Genomic DNA, 21,733 nt, shown 5'->3' with positions numbered 1-21,733 from the left:
ATGAGGGCACGAGATAAGTTTGTGCACAGATGGAAGGCTGACAGGCAGGTAGGCCATCCAGTTACTTTAGCCGGGCCGGCTCAGATGATTGGTCGTGCTTTTTACAGTACTACGGCTTCCACAGATGAACATTTTTTTATGGATTTTTTGTCAAAGCACTTCAGATATTCATTGCTATCGGGATGTTAAGAGCATTCCATGGAATATAACAAAAAGTATATCTCGAGCCGGTTTCTCAAACTTACCTACCGCACCTTTAATTTCTTGTTGACAGATTTGTTGTTATCTCTCTTGGTAGCTCTCTTTTTTCTTGGTGTTGCAGTAGCCCATTCTAACAATGCTAAAAACCCACTTCTGCGTCGGTTTGTTCGATCCATCCATTCATATACGACTTTAGCATTGACGTTACAAGTACTTCTGCTTGATTGAAGAAAGACAGAAAGAAAGGAGAACTTTATTATTTTGTGTCTGTTTTTGGAGAATGCCGTTAATATCGTGTGACGAATGCGAGAGGCAGAGCCAAGTCTAAATTGGGATCTTTGAGAACGTATGCAACATATTGGGTGATTTAAATAAACCAGAGTGGACAAGAACCACAACCTCTTCGGTAGAAAAAAAAAAAGACCTTTAAAGTAAAACAACAACTTCCTTTAAACCAGGACGAGTAGACCTGCTGTTAGGCGTACCCAAACTGATGAAGTCATTACCTGGTTTTTAACAACATGAAGGTCCATCACACAGAAGCTTTCCTGAGATGAATCAGATCTAGAAATCCTGCACTGCAGTGGATGTTCAAAGTATTGCCTCTTGGATGTAATTAACCAAATAATTTGCTTTATTGAACATATAAGATGCCTTCACACAGGTAACAAAAACAGACAACTGATATGCTTGAAATGAAAAAAGAAAAACCCACATTTTATTGCACTTAAGTTATAAGAAAATAAAATTCTAAGTGAATCAAACAAATACACAATCCCTTTTAAGGTTTTTTCTGTCCGTTTTCTTTTTTGCCAGGCAGTTTACATGAACTGAAAAAATAAAACACCTGCAACAAATCTGATTTCTCAAACCAGATCATAAATTAAAACAGATGGAGAAAACAACGAGAGGAGATAGAGCAAGATTGTTTTCTTTTTTAATATACAGTGTTATACCACTTTCACAGTTCAGCTTGAGTTGTGACTCTTGGAGATTGAGACGATTTTTCATTTGGCTACAATGTTTCTGTTTGTTGCCTTTTGTGTTTTTATTTTCCCCCACTGAGAATCCTGGAGGCAGTGATTTCATCTGCAACACATGTAACACTTAGACTCCTGGCAGCTCCACCTCTCAGCGGAGCTCGTGACGGTCTCCTCTGTTGCTTCAGACATCTTTGAATGAACAACACTCACGCACGGATACGGACAGGTCTCTCATTCACATGTTAAAATCGATGCTAGTTTTTTTTCTTTGCCAGTCCACACAACATTTGTACATTTCCCCAGAGACCAGGCTGAAAGAGCGTTGTCCCAAGGAATGTGTTTACAAGTTGCCCGTTAACACGCTAACACACGCACTCATGCACGCACGCACACGCACCAACAGTGTACATCCCCTTGGTTTCCTCTCTGCGGGCATCCTGTCAGAATCTGTCCGACACGCTCCCTCCGCTCAGCCTCGTAGAGGCACGTTTGGCTCAAGTGGCAAAAACAAACAAACAAAACTAAAATGTCAGATGTTATCTTTTGTGATCTTTTGTTTCTTTAAGTCCAAACATATAAGAGTTCAATTTGGAATTTTGCCTGGGACTAAAACGTCACAGCAAGTAAAAGTTCCATCTCTCTTTTTCTATTTATCTAGCAGCATAAATACAGTTTGGCCACTGGGAGAAAACATTAGAGGGGGAAGGGGCTCGGGGGGGGTCGGGTCATTAATCCTCAGCGCTTGGAGCTTCACTTCCTCCAGTCACAGCTCTGGCACCGAGGGAAACACCCCCACCCCCCCAGACTAAACTCTGGACAGCGTAGATGTTTGTGTGGAGGCAGAGCTCTGAACCAAGGTATGTGGAAAACAGAAAGGAAGAACAAACAACTCGATTAAAAAGAGGAAAAAAAAAAACCTTTGTGACATAATGACAGCAAACCTAAACCGGGTAGGTTTCTAATACTGGGATTTGTTGCTGTTGGCAACCGCAAAGAAAGAAGAAAAAAAACAACATTAAAGAAACCCCTTTCATATGATAAACCAAGCACGTATTGAAATTCACAGTTGTGGTTGTGTGCGATACTGTAAAGAAACGATAGAAACCGGGTGCAGAGAGAACGGAGTGAGAGACCTGTTTACAGCTCTCTGCAGGTGGAGCTGAGCGGAAATCTACTTTAAAACGTCTCCACCTTCCTCTGCCTTCTCCTACAATGACTTCCACTTGGCCGTTTGAGTGTATGTGTGTGTGGGCGCGCACTGATGGGAGGGGGTTGTGAGGTGGGGGGCTTTAAAAAATAATATATCTCTGTACATCTCAAAATCTGTCAGGCTTGAGCGAAACCAAGTCTCTGTGCGAAGCGGACCCCAGACCGAAAGGGTTGAGAGTCACTTCAAAGAGTTCAGTCGTCGTCAGTCGTTCCTTTTCTTCCTTCTCCTTCGCCCCATTTCCAGCCGGACCCCCCTCCAGCTCCACCATGTATCGGTGGCAGGGGCTCAGAGCGGGGGCTGAACACGTGTGAGGGGTCAGAGGCTTGGTCAGTAACATTTGCCCAGAGGGGGACGGGGAGATGATGGTGGAGGTCAGCGGTGGTGTTGGTAGATTTGGATGAAGAGTTGTGGCCCTCCTCTCTCTCTCGGCCTCACCTCCCACTCCCTCTCGTGGCTCGCTCTCTTCCCCCCCGCCTCACTTCATGTCCACGTCAAAGTCCAGCACCAGCAGCTTGGTCTCCTCCGTGCCGTTGCGGCTGCCCACCGCACACACCAGCTTGGTGTTGGAGGCCCGGATGCGCCACACCACCCCCCCGCTGCCGCCGCTCTCCAGCGTCACCAGGTTCCTGATGAACTCGCCCGTCTTCAGGTCCCACAGTTTGACCGTGCCGTCGTCCGAGCTGGTGATCACAAAGTTCTTGTTGAACTGGAGGCACGTCACGGCGCTCTGGTGCTTGTGGGGGCCTGAAACACAAAGACACGGGCGGTTAGAGGGATGTGGAGAGAGGATTTACATGCATTCTCAATAGAGGAATATATTATGATGTTCTATATTTAGAACCTCAGCTAAATGTTTCCTGCGCTTTCTGTGATGATTAACGGCGGCTATTACTTTTGTGAAAATAACAGATTGTTTACTTCTCCACGATCACGTCCACTGTTAGTGTGCATTTTCAATCACACTTTGAGTTTTCTTTTTTTTTTCTAGATCATTTGCTTTCAAATACTACAATTTTATACAACATTTACTCAGAAAGTGAGGGGAATTCCTTGTTTCAACATTTTCGTTAAAAATTGTTATCACCTCCACCCAAGAGGAGGTCGCCAAAGAGCAGATGGACTCATCATACATCCTTTTAATTTGTTTTGGACCCTTTAAGCTACGAGAGGCTTTCTACTTCCACTTTTCGTCCAGGAAACAGCCATTTGTAGTTAAAGTGGACCTATCATGCTATATTGGAAAAATATATTGTAGGGCCATACCCATACAAAACATGTCTGAACAGATCACCCATTGTAGCCATGCCTCATACTGCTCATACCCCTCTTTTGCAGCCCTGTTAGAAAAACACGGATATTGGGTCCTTAGCTTGAAAAAAAAGAAAAAAAAGAAAGAGGAGGCGGAGCTAATGCCTGATCAGAATTCTACCGGAGATAAAGTTAAATTCTGCTGTGATAAAACGCCACCCTGTTCTAAACCACATCAAGGATTATTTCTGAAACAGTATGGGGCTCAAATGCTTTTTCTCTTGCGGGTTTATCACAAAGTGAGTTCCTTTTTTTATTTCCTGCTTTTTAAACACATGGGCTCTTCAGTACAGGTTAGCTCTGAGTGTTAGCGAGGCTTGCTAATGTAAACAAAGACGAGATTACGTCCAAAACACGTCAGGCATTGTTTCTGTTGGCAACTCTCTGTGGGTCCGCCGCCGATTTGTCGTCATGTCGGCAGCAAATCTGTATCCACTCGTTGTTCCCCCGTTTTTAAAAGATGTGGGTACGGAGGAAAAGAGAAAGGGTTTTATTTTCTGACGCTGCGTGAGTTCCCCGACGCACCGGGGACACATATTTATGTATAAAAGACATAAAAAAGTGCATTTTGCATGATAGGTCCCCTTTAAGTACTATAGTGGGTAGAGACGTGGATGTGTGTATTTGAAATGATAATTAGATGAGCCTGNAATTCAAAGATGGGACCCTAAAAGCTTAACCAAACAGATTTGAGAAATGAACTGAAAACTAAAAATAATATTTTTTTTTCTTATTTATTCATTAATTCTGCTTGAATGAAAACACATTTACCATTTTCCAGGAATTGTTTTAAAGTCCACCTATCATGCTATTCTTAGGCATATATTATGGATCTCAGATATATAAAAATATATAAAAACATGTCTATGATGTGTTTTGCTCAAAATACAAACAGATCATGCATTTTAGAAATCCCTCATATCATATAAAAAAGAGGAGGCGGGGCTAATGCCTGATCAGAATTCTTCCGGAGATAAAGTTAAATTCTGCTGTGATAAAACGCCATCATGTTCTAAACCACATCAAGGATTATTTATGAAACAGTCTGGAGCTCAAATGCTTTTTCTCTTACAGGTTTTCTCTTTCCTTTTTTTATTTCCTGCTTTTTCAACACGTGCTCTCCAGTACAGGTTAGCTCTGAGTGTTAGCGAGGCTTGCTAATGTAAACAAAGACGAGATTACGTCCAAAACACGTCAGGCATTGTTTCTGATAGCAACTCTCTGTAGCTCCACCAATCCGAAATTACGTCATATCTGCAGCAAATCTGTATCCGCTCGTTGTTCCCCCGTTTTTAAAAGATGTGGGTACGGAGGAAAAGAGAAAGGGTTTTATTTTGTGGCGCTGCGTGAGTTCCCCGACGCACCGGGGACATATTTATGTATAAAATACATCAAAAAGTGCATTTTGCATGATAGGTGCCCTTTAATGTCCGCTTGAATACATAGTTTTCCGAACATGCACAAAGGCGCACCACGCTGTTTTTTAAGCAAACATGCCTTTAGTTTTGTATCTCAGTGTGATTGTAGAAATGGACTAGAACATTGATTTAAAATTTTTTTTTAACTGTTTCAAAAATAGAATTTACGAGCAAAACTATGAATGATTTTCTCATAAAAAGTTTATGATTTTGATACCAACCACAGCCTTATGAATGTTTATCCAATATCCGAGAGTATCCTCATCTACTGAGAGATACTGCAGCCTCTCTGGGTTTGATGAGTGTCTTGTTTTCCATCTTTTCAGAAACACAACGCTCAATCAATCATTTTCCCGGATCTGTCGCCAAGAGGCAGGGAAAACGCTTAGAGCAGACGAGAAGAAAAAAACTGCCGCAGTCAGCAGTTCCCATAAAACCCTATAACATATTACATTAAGACACACAATGAAGCAGAAGAAAGCTATAGATTACAGTTCGTGTCCATTTTTCACACAGCTGTTTGAAGACCCCCCGCTGTGTTGGGCTCTCATGCATCACGACCCGGGCACTTCCATTAATTACATGGCTCCGCTGCAGGCTGTTGTTATTTATAATTAACCACTTCTTTCCATGAGGTACACTAAGAGGTAAACAGTGTTGGTGGAGGCCACAGTGTTATAGATGTGAGGCAGACACATCGTGACAACATAACGGATGAGCGGAGGCTCCGGCACACACACCAGTTTGTCATGAGTGACATCTTCATTTTGCCATCAATCCCTTAAAGAATAACGGTGAGGTGTTTAAATAAGACGTCCGAGGTGCACACTCTTGTAAGCTTCAGGCCTGAATTAGAAATCCACATGGGTCTCTGGAGGTGTGTGTGAGGGGGGGGGATACACAGGTCTGTCTTTGTTTGGAGACTTCCCATGCACGTAATGACTTCACATTATTATTTCCCTCAGCGTCGGGGAAAGGCAGCGTGATTGAATCCAAATCAATCTGTCCGATGGCGACGGCAGGACAAAGCCAATTGCATTCCAGCAACACACAGAGGAGGAGCGCTGCATTCGCTCACCAGGCAAATCAGAGCCCGGAGGAGATTAGAAACTGGAGAGAGCAAATCGAGTCTGCAACACAAGACCCTCCATTCAATTCCACTTTAATTAGATCTGCAGCCTCTCATTGACTTTCTAATTTTTCAATTAGCAATCAAGGTTTTTTTTTGTTTTGTTGTTTTTTTCTCCCTGAGATCACATTCAGACCGCTCCAATGAGAGAGGAGACAGCGGTATCTGTAATGAGGGGAAGATTTGGGAACGCTTCAGAAATGTTTTCAGTGATCTGTAGGATGATTATCAGTCACTCTGACAGGACGGCATGATTTATAAAGCTTTAGCTCCCTGTGCTGTAAACAGCGCCTCAATTAGCATCCGAGAAGTCATTAACAAATGGTAATTAACTCGTGATTATGGAACATAAAGATTTCAATCAACCGGCTTTACGAGTAGGACTATAATGCCCCTTTCACACCAACGCGCGTTCAGGGCCGGCTCGGAGCTAGAGCCTGAAAAGTACCGGTTTTTCCTCTTCACACCGCCGCCTCCTAGCTCCGGGATCCGGTTCGTTTCCAGCTCCAAAAAATTGTCGGTCTAGAAGCAAGACTCCGGAGCTAAGAGGCGGGGGCAGGGGCATGGGCATGGGCGGGATCAACCTCCTGAACAATAACAAAATGCCCGCAAAGAAGTCTTGAATTTCGCATGTGATGTTTGTAAAGTTCCAAGTGAAGTCGTCCCATGCCTTCCATTTCGTTTCGTAAGAGCATAACCAAAGCGAACAGCACTTCAATAAAATCGGCCATTGTTGTTGTTGTCGATGTGAGGGATTTCCGCGCGGTTTGGCTTTTATGAAGCAGGCACGTAAACGGTTACGTCATGACGCAAGCGATGAGCCAATGACGCAGCACCACCCCGGCTCTGTGTGGTGTGAACAAAGCGGGAGCAGAAAAGGGAAACCGGAGCTCAACCGGAAAAGCGCTGGTGTGAAAGGCACTTCAACGGCATCTGTTGGAAATTCTGAAGAATCCAACGATCCCAGAAGGAGCTTGTTGGACTTTGGGATGAATGGGAATGCTGCTGGGTTAAAGTCAGACCTCAGAAGTGTAAAGGCTTCAACCTGGGCCAGAAACAAAACCTCAGGGCGCCTCCTATGGGACTGGAGGGCCAATTACAGCCCATAATAATTCCTAGCAAGCCTGTAATGAAGTCCCAATCCTCATCAAGTCCAATGTGGATCTCCAGAAGAAGGGGAAGGGGAGGAGAAGAGAGGAAATGGGACGGGGTGAAGAGCAGAAAAGATATTTAGGATGATTGAGCAGAGAATTCTCCGTCCTCTCTCAGGATGAGTTTCTCTATTATAGAATGTAATTGATGTTTTCTTAAAAGATTAACTTGGACTGCAGTGGTAATAGCTTTTTTTTTGGTAATGATGACAAAAGGGAATCATGTTAACTAGGGGATGACATTATGGAAGCCATTAAAAAACATAATTCAAACATTTTATATTGTCTGTTTTCCCATGTTGAGATCACAAGTTATTCATGTCATTACTCCAAGATATCAAAAAGAAAGGTTATAGGCATTATACAATTACTTGTGAATTAATTATGTCTATCTTGACAAGTTTTGTGATCTTGAGAAACAATTATTTTATTTAAAAGAACAGAATAGGTTTCTTATGATCTTGAGACAACTAAACTTTCTTAAAGAGGACATATAGTGCACATTTAAAGGTGTTTATCAGTATGTAGTGTCTCTACTTTAAAGAGTTCTCTCCTGCTGATGTTCAGGTGTATATCAGTATGTAGTGTCTCTACTTTAAAGAGTCCTCTCCTGCTGATGTTCAGGTGTATATCAGTATGTAGTGTCTCTACTTTAAAGAGTCCTCTCCTGCTGATGTTCAGGTGTATATCAGTATGTAGTGTCTCTACTTTAAAGAGTCCTCTCCTGCTGATGTTCAGGTGTATATCAGTATGTAGTGTCTCTACTTTAAAGAGTCCTCNTTGCTCATACCCCTCTATACCAGCTGTTAGAGGAGGCGGAGCTAATGCCTGATCAGAATTCTACTGGAGATAAAGTTACATTCTGCTGTGATAAAACGCCACCCTGTTCTAAACCACATCAAGGATTATTTCTGAAACAGTATGGGGCTCAAATGCTTTTTCTCTTGCGGGTTTATCACAAAGTGAGTTCCTTTTTTTATTTCCTGCTTTTTAAACACATGGGCTCTTCAGTACAGGTTAGCTCTGAGTGTTAGCGAGGCTTGCTAATGTAAACAAAGGCGAGATTACGTCCAAAACACGTCAGGCATTGTTTCTGTTAGCAACTCTCTGTGGGTCCGCCGCCGATTTCGTCGGATGGAAATCTGTATCCGCTCGTGTACCCCGTTTTTAAAAGATGTGGGTACGGAGGAAAAGAGAAAGGGTTTTATTTTCTGACGCTGCGTGAGTTCCCCGACGCACCGGGGACACATATTTATGTATAAAAGACATAAAAAAGTGCATTTTGCATGATAGGTCCCCTTTAAGTACTATAGTGGGTAGAGACGTGGATGTGTGTATTTGAAATGATAATTAGATGAGCCTGTGAGAAGGTGGCAGTTCTCTCAGCTCTCCCTGTGTACTGCAGCGGGCTTCAGGCCTATCACTGTCAGGGAGGCTAAGCAGCGTCACCCCCGTCTGCTGGCAGGAGGCCACGCTCTGAGTGAAGATGGCGGCTGTTACTGCCTTCACTGAGGTGACTTTATTTGTGACTGTACGTGTGCAGCCACTTAACATCTCCCTAAGGGCTGGGAAATGATATCTTAATTTAATCAATTAGCACAACAAGCACAGAATCAAGCGCTGGCAAATGAACTACTTTGTGTTGTTTTTAACTTGACGTTGCTATAACTGCCATTTAATTTAGACACATACAATTCCTTTACCTAATCATTTGCAGAGAAAATGCATTCCCATACTTTCCATTTCTGCACCAGTTCGTTAAATCCTGTTATTTATCAAGTAAACAATGTTGCTCTGCACCCTCCCCCTCCCCCCCCAACACCCTGCATCACCATAACAAAGGCCCCTCCATCATTACCTCCAGCCTCTTCAGCCGACAGTGACGACCTTGTTTCAGCCCATTGTTTTATCAAAACTCGCTAATGAATCACAGAAATTGTCCGCTGACCTAATTATGCGACCTACAAAGTCCCCAGGCCTTCATCCCTTCACTGTAATCACCCCTCTTCACAAGACACACACACCCTGATCCCTCCCTCTCTCTCTCTCCAGACTCCCACAGGGGCATCCTTTTGTTGGGTGGGGGTGTGTGTTGGTATTTGTGGGACCAGGACGCACGGCTGTAGTTTTCTAATGAGGGCATTTAGGGGCGGGGCGCTGGTGGCTGCTGCTATTCAGAGAAGGATTTTCAACTTCCTGTGAGGCACCAGTGCCGCTGCTAATGGAGTTTAAACTATTCAAACAGACACAAAGGAGACAAGAGTGTGATCAGGAACAGGGGGCCACTAGGTGTCTGCCCCACACACACGGTTTTAATTGGAATGTCATTTTTAAACTTCCCTCTAATGTGCTTTTGGATGTTATCACAACATTTCTACACTGCAGTGGTTCTGCAGCCTGTCACCACTTCCTGTAACTTGCTAAATAAAAAACTGGAGTTGCACCAATCCACAATCGACCAATCTGTGACTACAATTTGATAACTGATTTATCCTTAACATGGTTATTTTAATGCGAAAATGGCAGAAATGATATTTTCAGTGTCTCAAATGTAGAGATTTACAGCTTTTCAATTTGTTTTGTTACCGAAACAGCAGCAAATTCAATCACAAGTAAATGCAGTATAACATCGCCCCCTCATCTGTTCACAGCACTGTAATGAGCATTCTTGTCAGATTCACCATAAACGTAGTAGATAACACGCTCCTGCTGTACACATTGAAAAAAACTATTATTGTGTCTTGGTTTCAACCATTTTAACCTTTCCGCAGTGAAACAGTTAATGAGTTACTTAATGAGGACGGTGAGCAAATAAGTTCTACTTTACTTCCAGCTAAGATAGAAAATGTATTTTAGGCTCCCGATGTTAAACATTTGGAGACATTTACATACACAATTACACTTATTTTGCCACATTCATTGTGTGAAATAGACAAATACCTTGAATTTGTGAGAAACTTTACACTTTTCTAGCTACGCTAAACATGGCTGATGTAACATCCTGGGGGGGGGGCAGACTCAGGCCGTTGCTTGCAGGGTCTGCAGGCACTGGCCCGTCTTGATGTCCCAGATCTTGACAGTGGAGTCAGCGTTGCCTGAGACCAGGATGTTGTCTTTGAGCTCCATGCCGCTGGTGAGGGACTGATGTCCTGTTAGTGTGTGGATGCAGTTCCCCGTCTCCACGTCCCAGACCCTTATGGACGTGTCTAAAGAGCCGCTCACCACGTGGATCCCATCAAACTAGAATAAAGAGGAGATACAAGTTCAAACTTTATCCCTAAAAGCATGCTGAATGTTTTTTAACTCTCGCTTTGGCTGTATCTACCTACACAGTATTCTTCTTTCCTATTAACAAACTTAAGATTAAAGTCATTGAAATGAATGAATTGTATTGATCTGTGAGCTTCGTGCCCAATAGTAGAGCATCAACCTTTTTAAAGCATAACGATGCAGCGGGATACAGAAACCAATCTATCTGAGCAGTAAACTGCCTCCTCTCTAAAGGGTGATGGCACACACTGAAAGTGCAGCGTAATCACACAGAGTGGGTGAGAGGACATTTAGAGGACACAGGGGGATGTGTTTTAAAACCACCACAGACACACCCACACGTTTAGAGAGGATACATTCAATCTTTCAAAATCAGTATAAAAACATAAGCAAGATGGAGATAGAAATTGATCAGATTAGATTGTAGGGGTGTAACGGTACCCGTACATTACACGTCATTTAATTGGACGAGAGGCATACTATGAGAGCTGGTCAGTATGCCTCCCGTCCAATGAAATGACTTGGTCGCTCTATGACGCGTTGAACCCAATGTGAGCAAATTACTCTGAATGCTGCGACGCAGCACCTGAGATTACTTCCAAAAAGTTGTTCACGTTCTCAATTTGTTACGTTTAACGTTATATTCGTTCGGTACACTTCGGTACACACGTGTACCGAACCGAAATTATTCGGTACGGGTACGTGTACCGTTCAGTGTTTCCCCTAGGATGGAGTCATAGCAGCGGTGCTAAGGCATGTGGGCCCAGCATAATGTGAGCGCGGAGCACGTGGAATGTTTTAGTGTGCGCGCGTGCGAAGTGCGCCCCGCCAATTTGTTTCTATGTGTCAGCACAAGAAAGGCTCTTGAGGCCTAGTACCAGGGCCGGTTCTAGACAATTTGCTGCCCTAGGTGAGATTTTAGGTGACATTTTATGTGTAAAGAATAAATGAAAAATCTTTACAAAAGACAAATGCAAAAACTTATTGACATAGGTAATAGACGTCAAAATGGCTTCAAATGTATTCAGTATTGTATGAACATGTTTGAATTGGGGGGTGGACGTCACATCCTCTAGGGGGGTCCGGGGCAATGTCTCAAGATTTAGCAAAAATACACCTTTATTGAACAGACAGTAACACAAATACTACAAATCCACATAACAATCAAAAATGAAAAAGGGTCGCCACTTATTATTATTTTAAGAAAAAAAAAAACCTGGCTGGCACCCCCTAGCAGCGGCGCTCATATTTCAGCAGCGGCGCTGCGCCGCCACTATTTGTATATAGGGGAAACACTGCCGTTACACCCCTACAAGCAAGTCATAATGTCAAACTGGCTGCTTAGGTACTAGTACAGTAAAGTTCAAATACAGATTATTTCAGTTCATCGAAATGCTGCACCTTAATGTTTGTTTTATTATATTTTGTATTTATTTGAGTGAATACATTATTCACAGTTTAATAATAATTCAAAAAAAACAAAAAATATGTTATGTTTTGTGATAATTTTTTCTGCTGTACCGAAAACGTACCGAACCAAACCGTGACCTAAAAACCGAGTTACGTACCGAACCGAAATGTTTGTGAACCGTTACACCCCTACTAGATTGACTTCATGGCTGTTAGTGTGCCACTTTGGCAAAGCAACTAACTGAGCACAAAAGGGAAGTATTTAAAATAACTGAATAATCGTACATAAAGTTCAGCTAGGGGTGTGACGGTTTCTAAAACCAATGTCCACGCTCTGGTGTCACTGCTCCTTTCTCTGCAGCTCAACTTTAATGGTGCAACCCTTTTTTTTAAATCAAATTACTCCTTTTAAGTTGCTACTTTTTAAAGCCTGTGGAAGAACTTTACATACAAATTGGATTTAGGAATGGCTGGTGCAACTCAAGCCTGCTGTATGTCCTAATGCAGAAAGTAAAGGTTCAACCTTGAAATGAATATAAGAACTAACTTTGTCAAGCTGAACCACATTTGAATCGCAAGCAAGACTGGGCTTTTTTAAGTAGGTGGGCTTAAAGAGACTATAAAGATGTGAGTTGGACAGAGAGGGAAAAGAGTATGCTCAGAAAGACGGTATGAGAAATTATTTTTAACAAAAGAGCATGTAAATATGTTCAAGTAGAAATGCAAAATATCGAACTAAACCTGAGCAAAACATGTCACCTTTTTATGTAAAAATGCTGAAAACAACATCCAGAGTATGTTTAGCCCCTCCACCGACTGTGTGTGACCTCACCTGTAAGGAGTACACTCTGTTGGTGTGGCCCTGCAGCGTGTGGAGGCAGGTCTCCGTCTCGGGGTCCCACACTTTGACCATGAAGTCGTAGGCACCGCTGACCACCCGCCGCCCGTCGTACTGCACGCAGCGCACCGCCGCCACGTGGCCCATGAGGACGTGTAAACACTGACCGGTCTCAATGTCCCAGACGCGTAGCGTGGCGTCACGAGAGCCACTGACCACCCTGAGAGGAGCCAGAGAGAGGGAGTCAGGTGGGTGTGGTTGATTAAGAGACAGTCAGGGTAATGAGGCAGGGTGCAACAACAAAGGTTTAAAACTATCCTTAAGTCTTCACCTTCATTATGTTACATATTCTTTAGGATGATATTCATAATCTTCACAAAATGTCCATTCATACCGTGTCAGTTGCTTTGACAGAATAATGAGGACGGTATGGACATTTTCTTTCACTTTCTGTCACAGAGTAACCTACAGCGTCACATTCATGTTCATACTTGAAGGTACAATAACACCCATTTAACTCCAACAGCCGCCCTGCAGCAGCTTCTGCACCCAGGGTGGAAACAGGAAGGATATATTATGGGTTATAGAAAGGGAAACTCCCTTTGGGGAAGATTGCTACTGAAGTATCACTTTTTTTTCTTTTTTTAATATTATGACTTGAGGGAGAGTTTGTACCAAGGATACTATACTAGTTTTTTTATGAGAGAAAAATTAAACATTAAAATCTGGTCGCTTACACAGCTTCCCTTTATCTCCGTCAGAGACAGACGATCCTCCAGAATTACCTCTTTTCAAAAAACATACTGTAATAAACACAGAACATACTCTTTGTTTTTTTTTTAAAGCCTCACGGCGCTGCATAGATGGAAGCCTTCAACATGTTGTTCACTGTCCGCCTGCAGCTCAGTGAGTAATCAAATGCTACACAAAAACCTCGGTGGCCCTAAGGCGCAAAGAGCACTCCGAGTCTCCGGAGTGTAACGCAGAGAGAAAGAGTGAGCAGCGCTTCACTTAAGACGTCTCGCAGGGTCTATTGAATCACTATGAGACCACATGCTCACTTTCATAGATACTGTCCTCTCACTGAGATGCTCTTTTCCTCCGTGGGGTCACTGTTAAGTCAGGCGTGTTTCTAATAATAACAGAGCAAAGTCAAGGAAAAGTCTGAATACTTTCAAGCTTTCTTTCTGAAGGTTAGAAGACTGTTGTTCTTAGACGAATAAAAACAAGATATAATGTGTTATTTTGTGAGCTTAGGAAATGTTTCTCTTGTACAGTTAGTCTGGCTATTTCCCTTTGTTTACGGCTTTTTTCGCTAAGCTACACTTACTGTTTTTTTAGCAACAGCTTCACTGCACAGACATGAGTGATAGATCCAACTATTAACTGGGTAAGTGAGGGGAAAAAGCAGATTTAGCTAAATATAATAACTTTTTACCAATAGGCATTTAAGATGTGTGATTGTTTGCTACTAAATAGTTTGTAAAGCTAACTGAGTAGCATATTTAACGGATGTATTTAAGGCTGCAACTTGACAAGCATATCCATAATCTTATTATTTTCTCAGTTAACCGATAATTAGCTTGGTTCAGAAAAAAGGGAATAATCAACATTTCCTGAAGCTCATATTGACATCCTGAACTGCTTGTTCTGCGTGACCAAGAGGAAAAACTCTTTTTATATTAAATATTTGGTTTAATGTCACATAAAATAATAAGGGCAGCAAATCCCCACACACTTGAGAAGCTGGAACTAGGGGATGTTAAGCATTTTTGCTTTAAAAAAAAAATCCATTATCAAAAGGTTGAAACAGAATATTTTGCTGATTAACTCATCAATTAATCAACTTATTGTTTCAGCTCTATATCTGTTGGCTGCATTTGCATGATTTCAAAAGCTCTATGGTGCTGAAAACACTCCAAAAGTCCACATGTTTAAGTCAGACTACATTTATGGCTGAACACTGAGAGGGCTCCATACCGTTTCTCATGTAGGTGCATGCAGCGCACGGTTGAGGTATGCCCATAGAGGGTGTGGATACATTCTCCTGTCTCTGCGTTCCAGACCTTGAGTGTGCGATCAGTGGAGCCGCTGATAATAATGTTGTCTCGCATCTGGGATGACCACACGCCCCCGGTGTGACCCACCAACGTGCGCAAACACTGCGGAAATAAAGAGAACAAGTCTTGATCAGCATATTTCTCCCTGCTAACACAGAGGGGGGGATGTTAGAAAAGTTAGTTTCAAAGACATTCAGAGTCCTTTCATTCATACATTTTTGACTTTAAAAACTTGTTAAATCACATTTGCATATTTCCCCCTGTGTGACCTCCTATTGCCTTCGGGGGAATAAAGACAAGTGAAATGTATTTGACCTTTTCGGTGGGAAAGAGGAACGCAGCCGAAGAATACCTGCTGCTGCGGTGCTGGCACAAAATCTCCCCGTGAGCTTTTATAATTGCTTTTACTTATCTGTCTGAGAGCGGACGATTTTCTCTCTTTGCAGAACCGTTTGACAAAACTCTTCAAATGTAAAGAAAAAAAAATGCGTCCATTCATCGTCATTAGGGACGGTAGATTAGCTATTGATTACAGCAGTTATGGAAATCTGATCTATTGAATTTGCGTCTCCACATTTTCTAATTTATCTTGAAATGTAATTAATCTAAATGAATTCAATTACATTCTTTGGAGAGAGAAGAGGGGAGCTGTGGACGTGGTGATGTCAGGTTCAGAGTGAGCGTGTCCATGAAGTGTTGGACATGTGACCCCCTGACTGCAGCTGATAAGCCGCTGAGCAGTGAATGGCGGAGTGAGGTTTTATTGCAGCGAGTGAACGAGGAAGACGATGCTGAGGCCCGTCTCCTCCTCTCTGTCCTGTGATAAAGAGAATCAGTCCATTAACTGAGGGCCAATGTGGCATGACCGGACAATCAACCTCACTCCGCTGTTAAAAGTCTTGTTTTATCACCTTGATCCTTTCTCTTAGCTTCATACCGCAGTGAGAGTAATGATACTGCAGCTGCAAAAACATCTGGCTAATTCTTTTTTTCACTTCATAACGCAGATGTGTGCATAATCTGACTGCGCAATGTGCATTTTGATCTACATTTTTGATACATATTAGTTTTTCTTCTACAACACTAAACCACAAGCCTGCAGTTTATTGCATTCCTACTCTCAAGGATGCAACATTCTTCTCCTAAATTGAAGCCAGTGGTGGAAACAGAATCTCAGCGAGTGATTAGAGCTCCTCCAACACGGCGTGGGAACAGAGAAAAACCCGCAAAGAAGGGCTTAGGAGTCTTTATCGCTCTAAGAAACAAACATCAAATGAGGCTGTCCCTGAGAGGAAAAGGAAGATTTGCAATCTTTTAATTAACCTTTTTTTAAAACCCATGAGGGTTGTCCAGCAATGCTTAACATTTGCATTATCTAATGCTGTTACTTTAAAGGCGGTGGGAGAGAAGTCCAGTGTTTTAGCCAGAGGGCTGGTCCCATACTGTGGTTTAATCTTTGTATTGAAAAGGTCTTACATTCTCTGCCTTAGAAGGAATATCAGAAGCTGATGGTTTGCAAAGATTCAAAAAGGAACTAGCTCAGGTCAATAAGTCTCATAATGGAGTCATGTTGCGTGATTTAAAGATCATGCAGGCTACAGCTGAATTCATTTCTGTTTATACTGTAGGACGAACCACATGTTACTTTTTCAAACTAATTTCACACTTTGCTTGTTTATAAGGACAGAGAAAGATCGCAGGTGTTGCTGAAGTATTTCTACCCAGAACTTGTAAGATAAATAGTTTCTGCTTGGCTGAAAGCAGTAGTGTATTACCACAACTCCAAAGTAGATCTGTACATAAATCTAGATCAAGTTTGAAACGACCACATTGGCAATTGCGGATAAATGGTTTAGCCAGTAAACTAAAAATCTTTAAGTTTGAAACAAGACATTTGAGGACGTAATCTTAGGCTTTTGGAATCCCTGATTGACATTTTCCTACATTTCATTGTGTAAACTAATCGAGATAAATTCAAAGTAAATGAAAATAACCTTTGGAAGCAGCCTTGTTTGACAATTGAAGTCGTTATTTCCTCATCTCTAATCCTTTAAAAACTATTTCCTCTTCAGTTCACAGCTCCAAACGCAATCTCTTATCTCTGTTAGCTAAAGAGGAGAGGTAAACGGGGTCTCCATGCAGATGAAGCACGTGGCCGAGGAGATCTCTCTCTGGGTCTGACAGCAGTCCACAGGTCGGCCATCTTAGATCTGCTGACAGGCGCCACCAGGGACTCCTCTGTTAACCAGCGGCCTCCTTTCAAGTGATGAGCGGCGCTTTGTGGAAGATTGACATTTTCCACTGAAGCTGGAGGACGCGCGGAGACAAAGGTCCATCAGGTAGAGACAGAGCGCCTTCAAGTGACGTCTAGGCAACCGCTGATCCAGCGGGAAAACAAGCTCCTCCAAATTCCTCCAGACCGCAAACCTGAAGTGCACATGCAGGCTCCAACAGATTCATTGGATTTCACTGTAATTTCATACTCATTGTGTTTGTTCAGCCTCTGATGCAATGCTCTCACCGCAATCAAATCCCCATTGTCTCACCTGATCGCTAAGCAACGGCCCGGTGCTTTCAGAGGGGTGGAAGCAGTTACACACAATGTGCTCCAACAATAAATCAGATTGAGTCACAGCAAGGGGCTCAACTCAATGGGTTAAATGTGAACGAATAAAAACCGCCTGCAAAGACGAACCTTTAGACGATGTGTTGGAGATTTGACAATCCTGCATTGATGAGAATGGGTGGAAATGTATAACATTAAGCCACGTTCATGCAAATAACCCAATCAGTAAGATAGGACACTTTGCTTGCTGTGCTGAAATATGCATGACTCACTAGGAATTCTCGAAAACAAGAAATGGTCTTCACTAGAGAATTGATACAAATCTGTTGGACAATCTTGCCTCAATGATATCTGATGCAGTGTTTAGAGATGTGTTGGGGTTACTGTGAGAAACATGAGAACACATTTGGATGGTGCTCAGTGAGGCAGCAGCTCTTGACTCGCCCCAAATGTTCCCATCACAGGGGGAATCTCTTTGATCGCTCGCTGATCGCTCTAAATTGAACACAGTGTTTGAGGAAAAGCAGCACAAGTGGCCGAGAAGAAGTGATAACGCTGCTCTACTTCTACCACAAATAGTCTGCGCTGTGACCAATTCCTTTTTCCATCCGTTTAAATCCTGCGCCTGCAGAGCAAGAAGCTTTCTCTCTGGAGGAAGAAGAACATAAGTAACTGCTGATCTCTGGGAGTATGAGCCAATTTAACCTTGTAATCTAAAATCCGCCCAACTTATTATGGCTTTGACTACTTTCTGATGAAGAATCAACGACCCTAAATCAAATAAACTATCTCGTCAGAGCAAGAAGAAAAGAAAAGATAACCACATCTCCAGTCTAATGGCTCCAGGTTTCAAAAGCAAAGCTTTTAAAGACTAACGTCAGATTTCTTCGTCTCCGTTGATCACCTGCTATCTCTTATTGATCCAATGCTGCGTCAGACCTGAGTTCTGCGTTAGAGGCTGAGCCATGGAAGACTACCTGGGGCTTTGTCTGAAGATGGAGGATTAATCTAAGAGGTAAAAGACGGGGGAAAGTCAAATAAAAAACTTTTTAAAAGTACGATTATGGAGTTGAAATGTAACGGACAAGATGAATGGATATTGGCCGTAGACTGGGAGCCACAAGATAAACTCTTCCTCTTTATAGGCCGGAACAGGTCTGGACGAACTGAGGATCAGGAAAACGTAACAATCGAGCCTAAACTACAGTGGCAGAGAGACTATAGAAGACAAAGAAGGAGAAGCAAATGCAGTTGCTGGTAATCCCATGTTTTCTTATATTCTACAGTTTTCCTGGCAACAGCCACTTCACCCGAAATGGCCGCAGAGGCTTAATTGGCCGTTCCTCTCCATCTCTCTCTGGAGATGAGAGCTAAGGAAGCAAAGAGATTAAATCCTCAGAGGGGGTTGTGCTCTGCATACAGCACCCAAACAGAAAAAGGATTTAGACTCATCTCTTCTCCACGAGTAATGTAAACACACACATCTGAGGCGGATTAGCGTGGTGGAAACCTCAGACAATAAACTGAGCGTGTGTGACGTGGGTCTGCATGCAGGGTGGTTCACAAACAGCATCAGAGCGAGGCCGATGGAGATGTGAGTCACCGCAGACATGCTGAAGCTGCAGCTCCACCACCTGTCGTCCAGATGTTGGTCTGTGGGTGAGGGAGAGCAGAATCGTGCTCCATGCCTATCCCATGACCTTGACTCGGATCTGTTCGGATCTGCAAACGCCGTGACTGATATGCATGAAGTCACCAGTTGGCTCAAAGGAAACTTTCCTATCTGTTGGACTGAGTCTTTAGAGCAAAGAGAAGCTCTCTGGTCTATTGTGCTCGACAGAAAGAGAAACCTACTGCAGTGTGATCATGCAGAAAATCTTCTAGAGAGACTTTCTTACATTTTTCATAGCCAAAGATTATCTCTATTATCCGCTCAGTTCAAGTGAAACGATTAGAGGGGAATTATTTCAGTTAGAGAAGCTTTTTTTTGACAATGGAGTCCAGCACGGAGGCATGAAGGTGCTGGGATTCACAACAATCGGTGAACCTCTCTCCAACCCGACCACTGCTTTTCTTTTTAATACACGCAGCAGCCAAAGCCTGTGTGGCTGCAGCGGCCCCAGCTATGAATACTAACACCTCGAACGGACATGTGCTGTGTAACAAGTCTGCAGAACGGCCAAATGTAATGCAGATCCAGAGAGGATGTGTTCATGTGACGGGGGAAATGATTATAATAATTAGAGATGTCCCGATCCGATCACGTGATCGGGGATCGGAGCCGATCACGTGATTTTCAAAAGATCGGAATCGGGAGGAAAAAATCGGGGATCGGGATTTTTTTTTTATATATAAATACTTTTTAAAAATTTTGTATTCAATGTTACAAAACAAAAATGACCATGTTCAAGTCTTAAAGTCATCCTGAGGCCTTAGTTTTGGTTTCAAATTACACAACATCATGTATGTGTTGCTTCTTTGGGGCTTGTTTTCATAGACCTGGTTGATTATTTCTCTCAAATCTGGCAACAGAGTGGGCAGGGCGCAGTGTCTAATTGTAGCAGTAAGCTAACAAGTACTGATAAGCTTTATTTTGTTTTGATCCAATGCTGCACAACTGAACTGATCCAATGCTGCTGTGAAAAAAAGAAGCTATATCCATGTTGGATAGAATATCCAATTTAAATAAAAAAATAACCTTAAGGGACAACTTGAATGCTTTTTTTCCTCTTAATGCATTGCATAAAGATCGGATCGGGAAAAATCGGTATCGGCAAATTGTCAAAATCAAATGATCGGGAGCAAAAAAAGGTGATCGGGACATCCCTAATAATAATTAACTATCAGGTTAGTGGGAGCTGAACAGATGTATTTAAGTTGAAAAATATGTATTTGTTATGGTTTCAAAATCTTCAATTGAATTTGAGGACATCCTCTTCAGTTTTGGGGGACAGCGAAGAAGATTTTTCTGATATCTTATAGACCAAAAATCGAATCCATTAATTGAGAAAACCTTATGTTCAGCCTTACTACCAAATACAACATTTTTCATGTATGGTTATAAGTAGAACATACTTATACCTAAGATCATTTTACAAAAGTAAGACGGTGTCTCCTTTACTTCCAAATCAACAAGTCTGAAAAGTTAATTAAACTGCAACTAGATGTCTTCAGGGCATTCATGTCTGAGAGCAGCGCAGAGGAAAAGGGAGCCATTAGGATACAAAGAAAGAACAACAGGAAGTAGAAAAGCACCCTTACCTTTCCCGTGATGGCCGACCACACTTTGAGCGTGTTGTCGTCCGAGCCGCTGACGATGCGGTTGCCACAGAACTGCAGGCAGGTGATCACGTGGTCGTCGTGACCTTTCAGCACCTTCAGGTGGGACAGGGAGACAAAGAGAGACGTGAGAGTGAGAAGGACACGGAGGACGGGGGGGATGCAGGGTGACACAGCAAAAACTGAGACTGACAATGACACGAATGGTGCTTTGAACATCAAACAGGAGATAAGAGGGAGACGCCATCAAGTGCTGCAGGTGTAAAACAGTGTGTGTGTGTGTGTGTGTGTGTGTGTGTGTGTGTGTGTGTGTGTGTGTGTGTGTGTGTGTGTGTGTGTGTGTGTGTGTGTGTGTGTGTGTGTGTGTGTGATACTGGGTCACAGGACTGCTAGCTCAGCACATTACAGAGCACACTTCTTATGCATAGGAGTATGAAGAGCACACTAATGGATTTACATCAGCGGTGGCCTAACACGACCCCGGCTGTTTCCAGAAGAGCATGAGGCACATTAAAGAGCCGCTCTAGCATGCAGGTCAGGCTTTAAGTGAAACTTCTCAACAGGCAAAAGACAAATGAAGTCTTTAGACTGAAGGACAGAGATCAATCCTGTGCTGCAGCTCAATCTTTTAACATAAGATACTGCAGAGACCTGGCCTATCAGCAGCTTTCCATCAACCGCGGTGACTCGAAGCCATTTCATATCAGATCTCTGTGGAGTAAGGAGGGAAAGCTACCTTGGGTGATTTGAGGTCCCCTCTCCTCCAGTTGGTGTCTATTCTGTGCTGCCTGATGTAGGCACTCTTCCAGGGGCTGTGGGTGAAGCCAGGCTTGACGATTTTCCTCTTCTTAAGGGGCAGAGGCTCATCGATGCCTGTGAGGAGAGAGAGGGAAACAGATTGGACTCGATT

General features: G+C 42.8%; 1 protein-coding gene across 2 annotated transcripts in view; it reads right to left on the bottom strand.

Moving 5' to 3' along the window:
* Positions 1-812: 812 nt before the first annotated feature.
* Positions 813-21,733, bottom strand: part of fbxw7 (F-box and WD repeat domain containing 7) — a 76,114-nt gene continuing 55,193 nt past the window's right edge. For both annotated transcript variants that reach the window (XM_010791617.1, XM_010791618.1), the window contains exons 6-11: positions 21,560-21,696; positions 20,806-20,919; positions 14,899-15,080; positions 12,913-13,138; positions 10,432-10,640; positions 813-3,140 (exon numbers count right to left, since the gene is read on the bottom strand). In XM_010791617.1, the coding sequence (XP_010789919.1) occupies positions 2,870-3,140; positions 10,432-10,640; positions 12,913-13,138; positions 14,899-15,080; positions 20,806-20,919; positions 21,560-21,696 (1,139 nt within the window). In that variant the 3' untranslated portion in view covers positions 813-2,869. The remainder of the gene's footprint in view (positions 3,141-10,431; positions 10,641-12,912; positions 13,139-14,898; positions 15,081-20,805; positions 20,920-21,559; positions 21,697-21,733) is intronic.

Source organism: Notothenia coriiceps, unplaced genomic scaffold, assembly GCF_000735185.1.
Source record: "Notothenia coriiceps isolate Sejong01 unplaced genomic scaffold, NC01 NC01_scaffold00035581, whole genome shotgun sequence".
Classification (NCBI taxonomy): Eukaryota; Metazoa; Chordata; class Actinopteri; order Perciformes; family Nototheniidae; genus Notothenia; species Notothenia coriiceps.
Note: the sequence above shows the minus strand (reverse complement) of the source record. Positions and strands in the feature narration are given on the sequence as shown.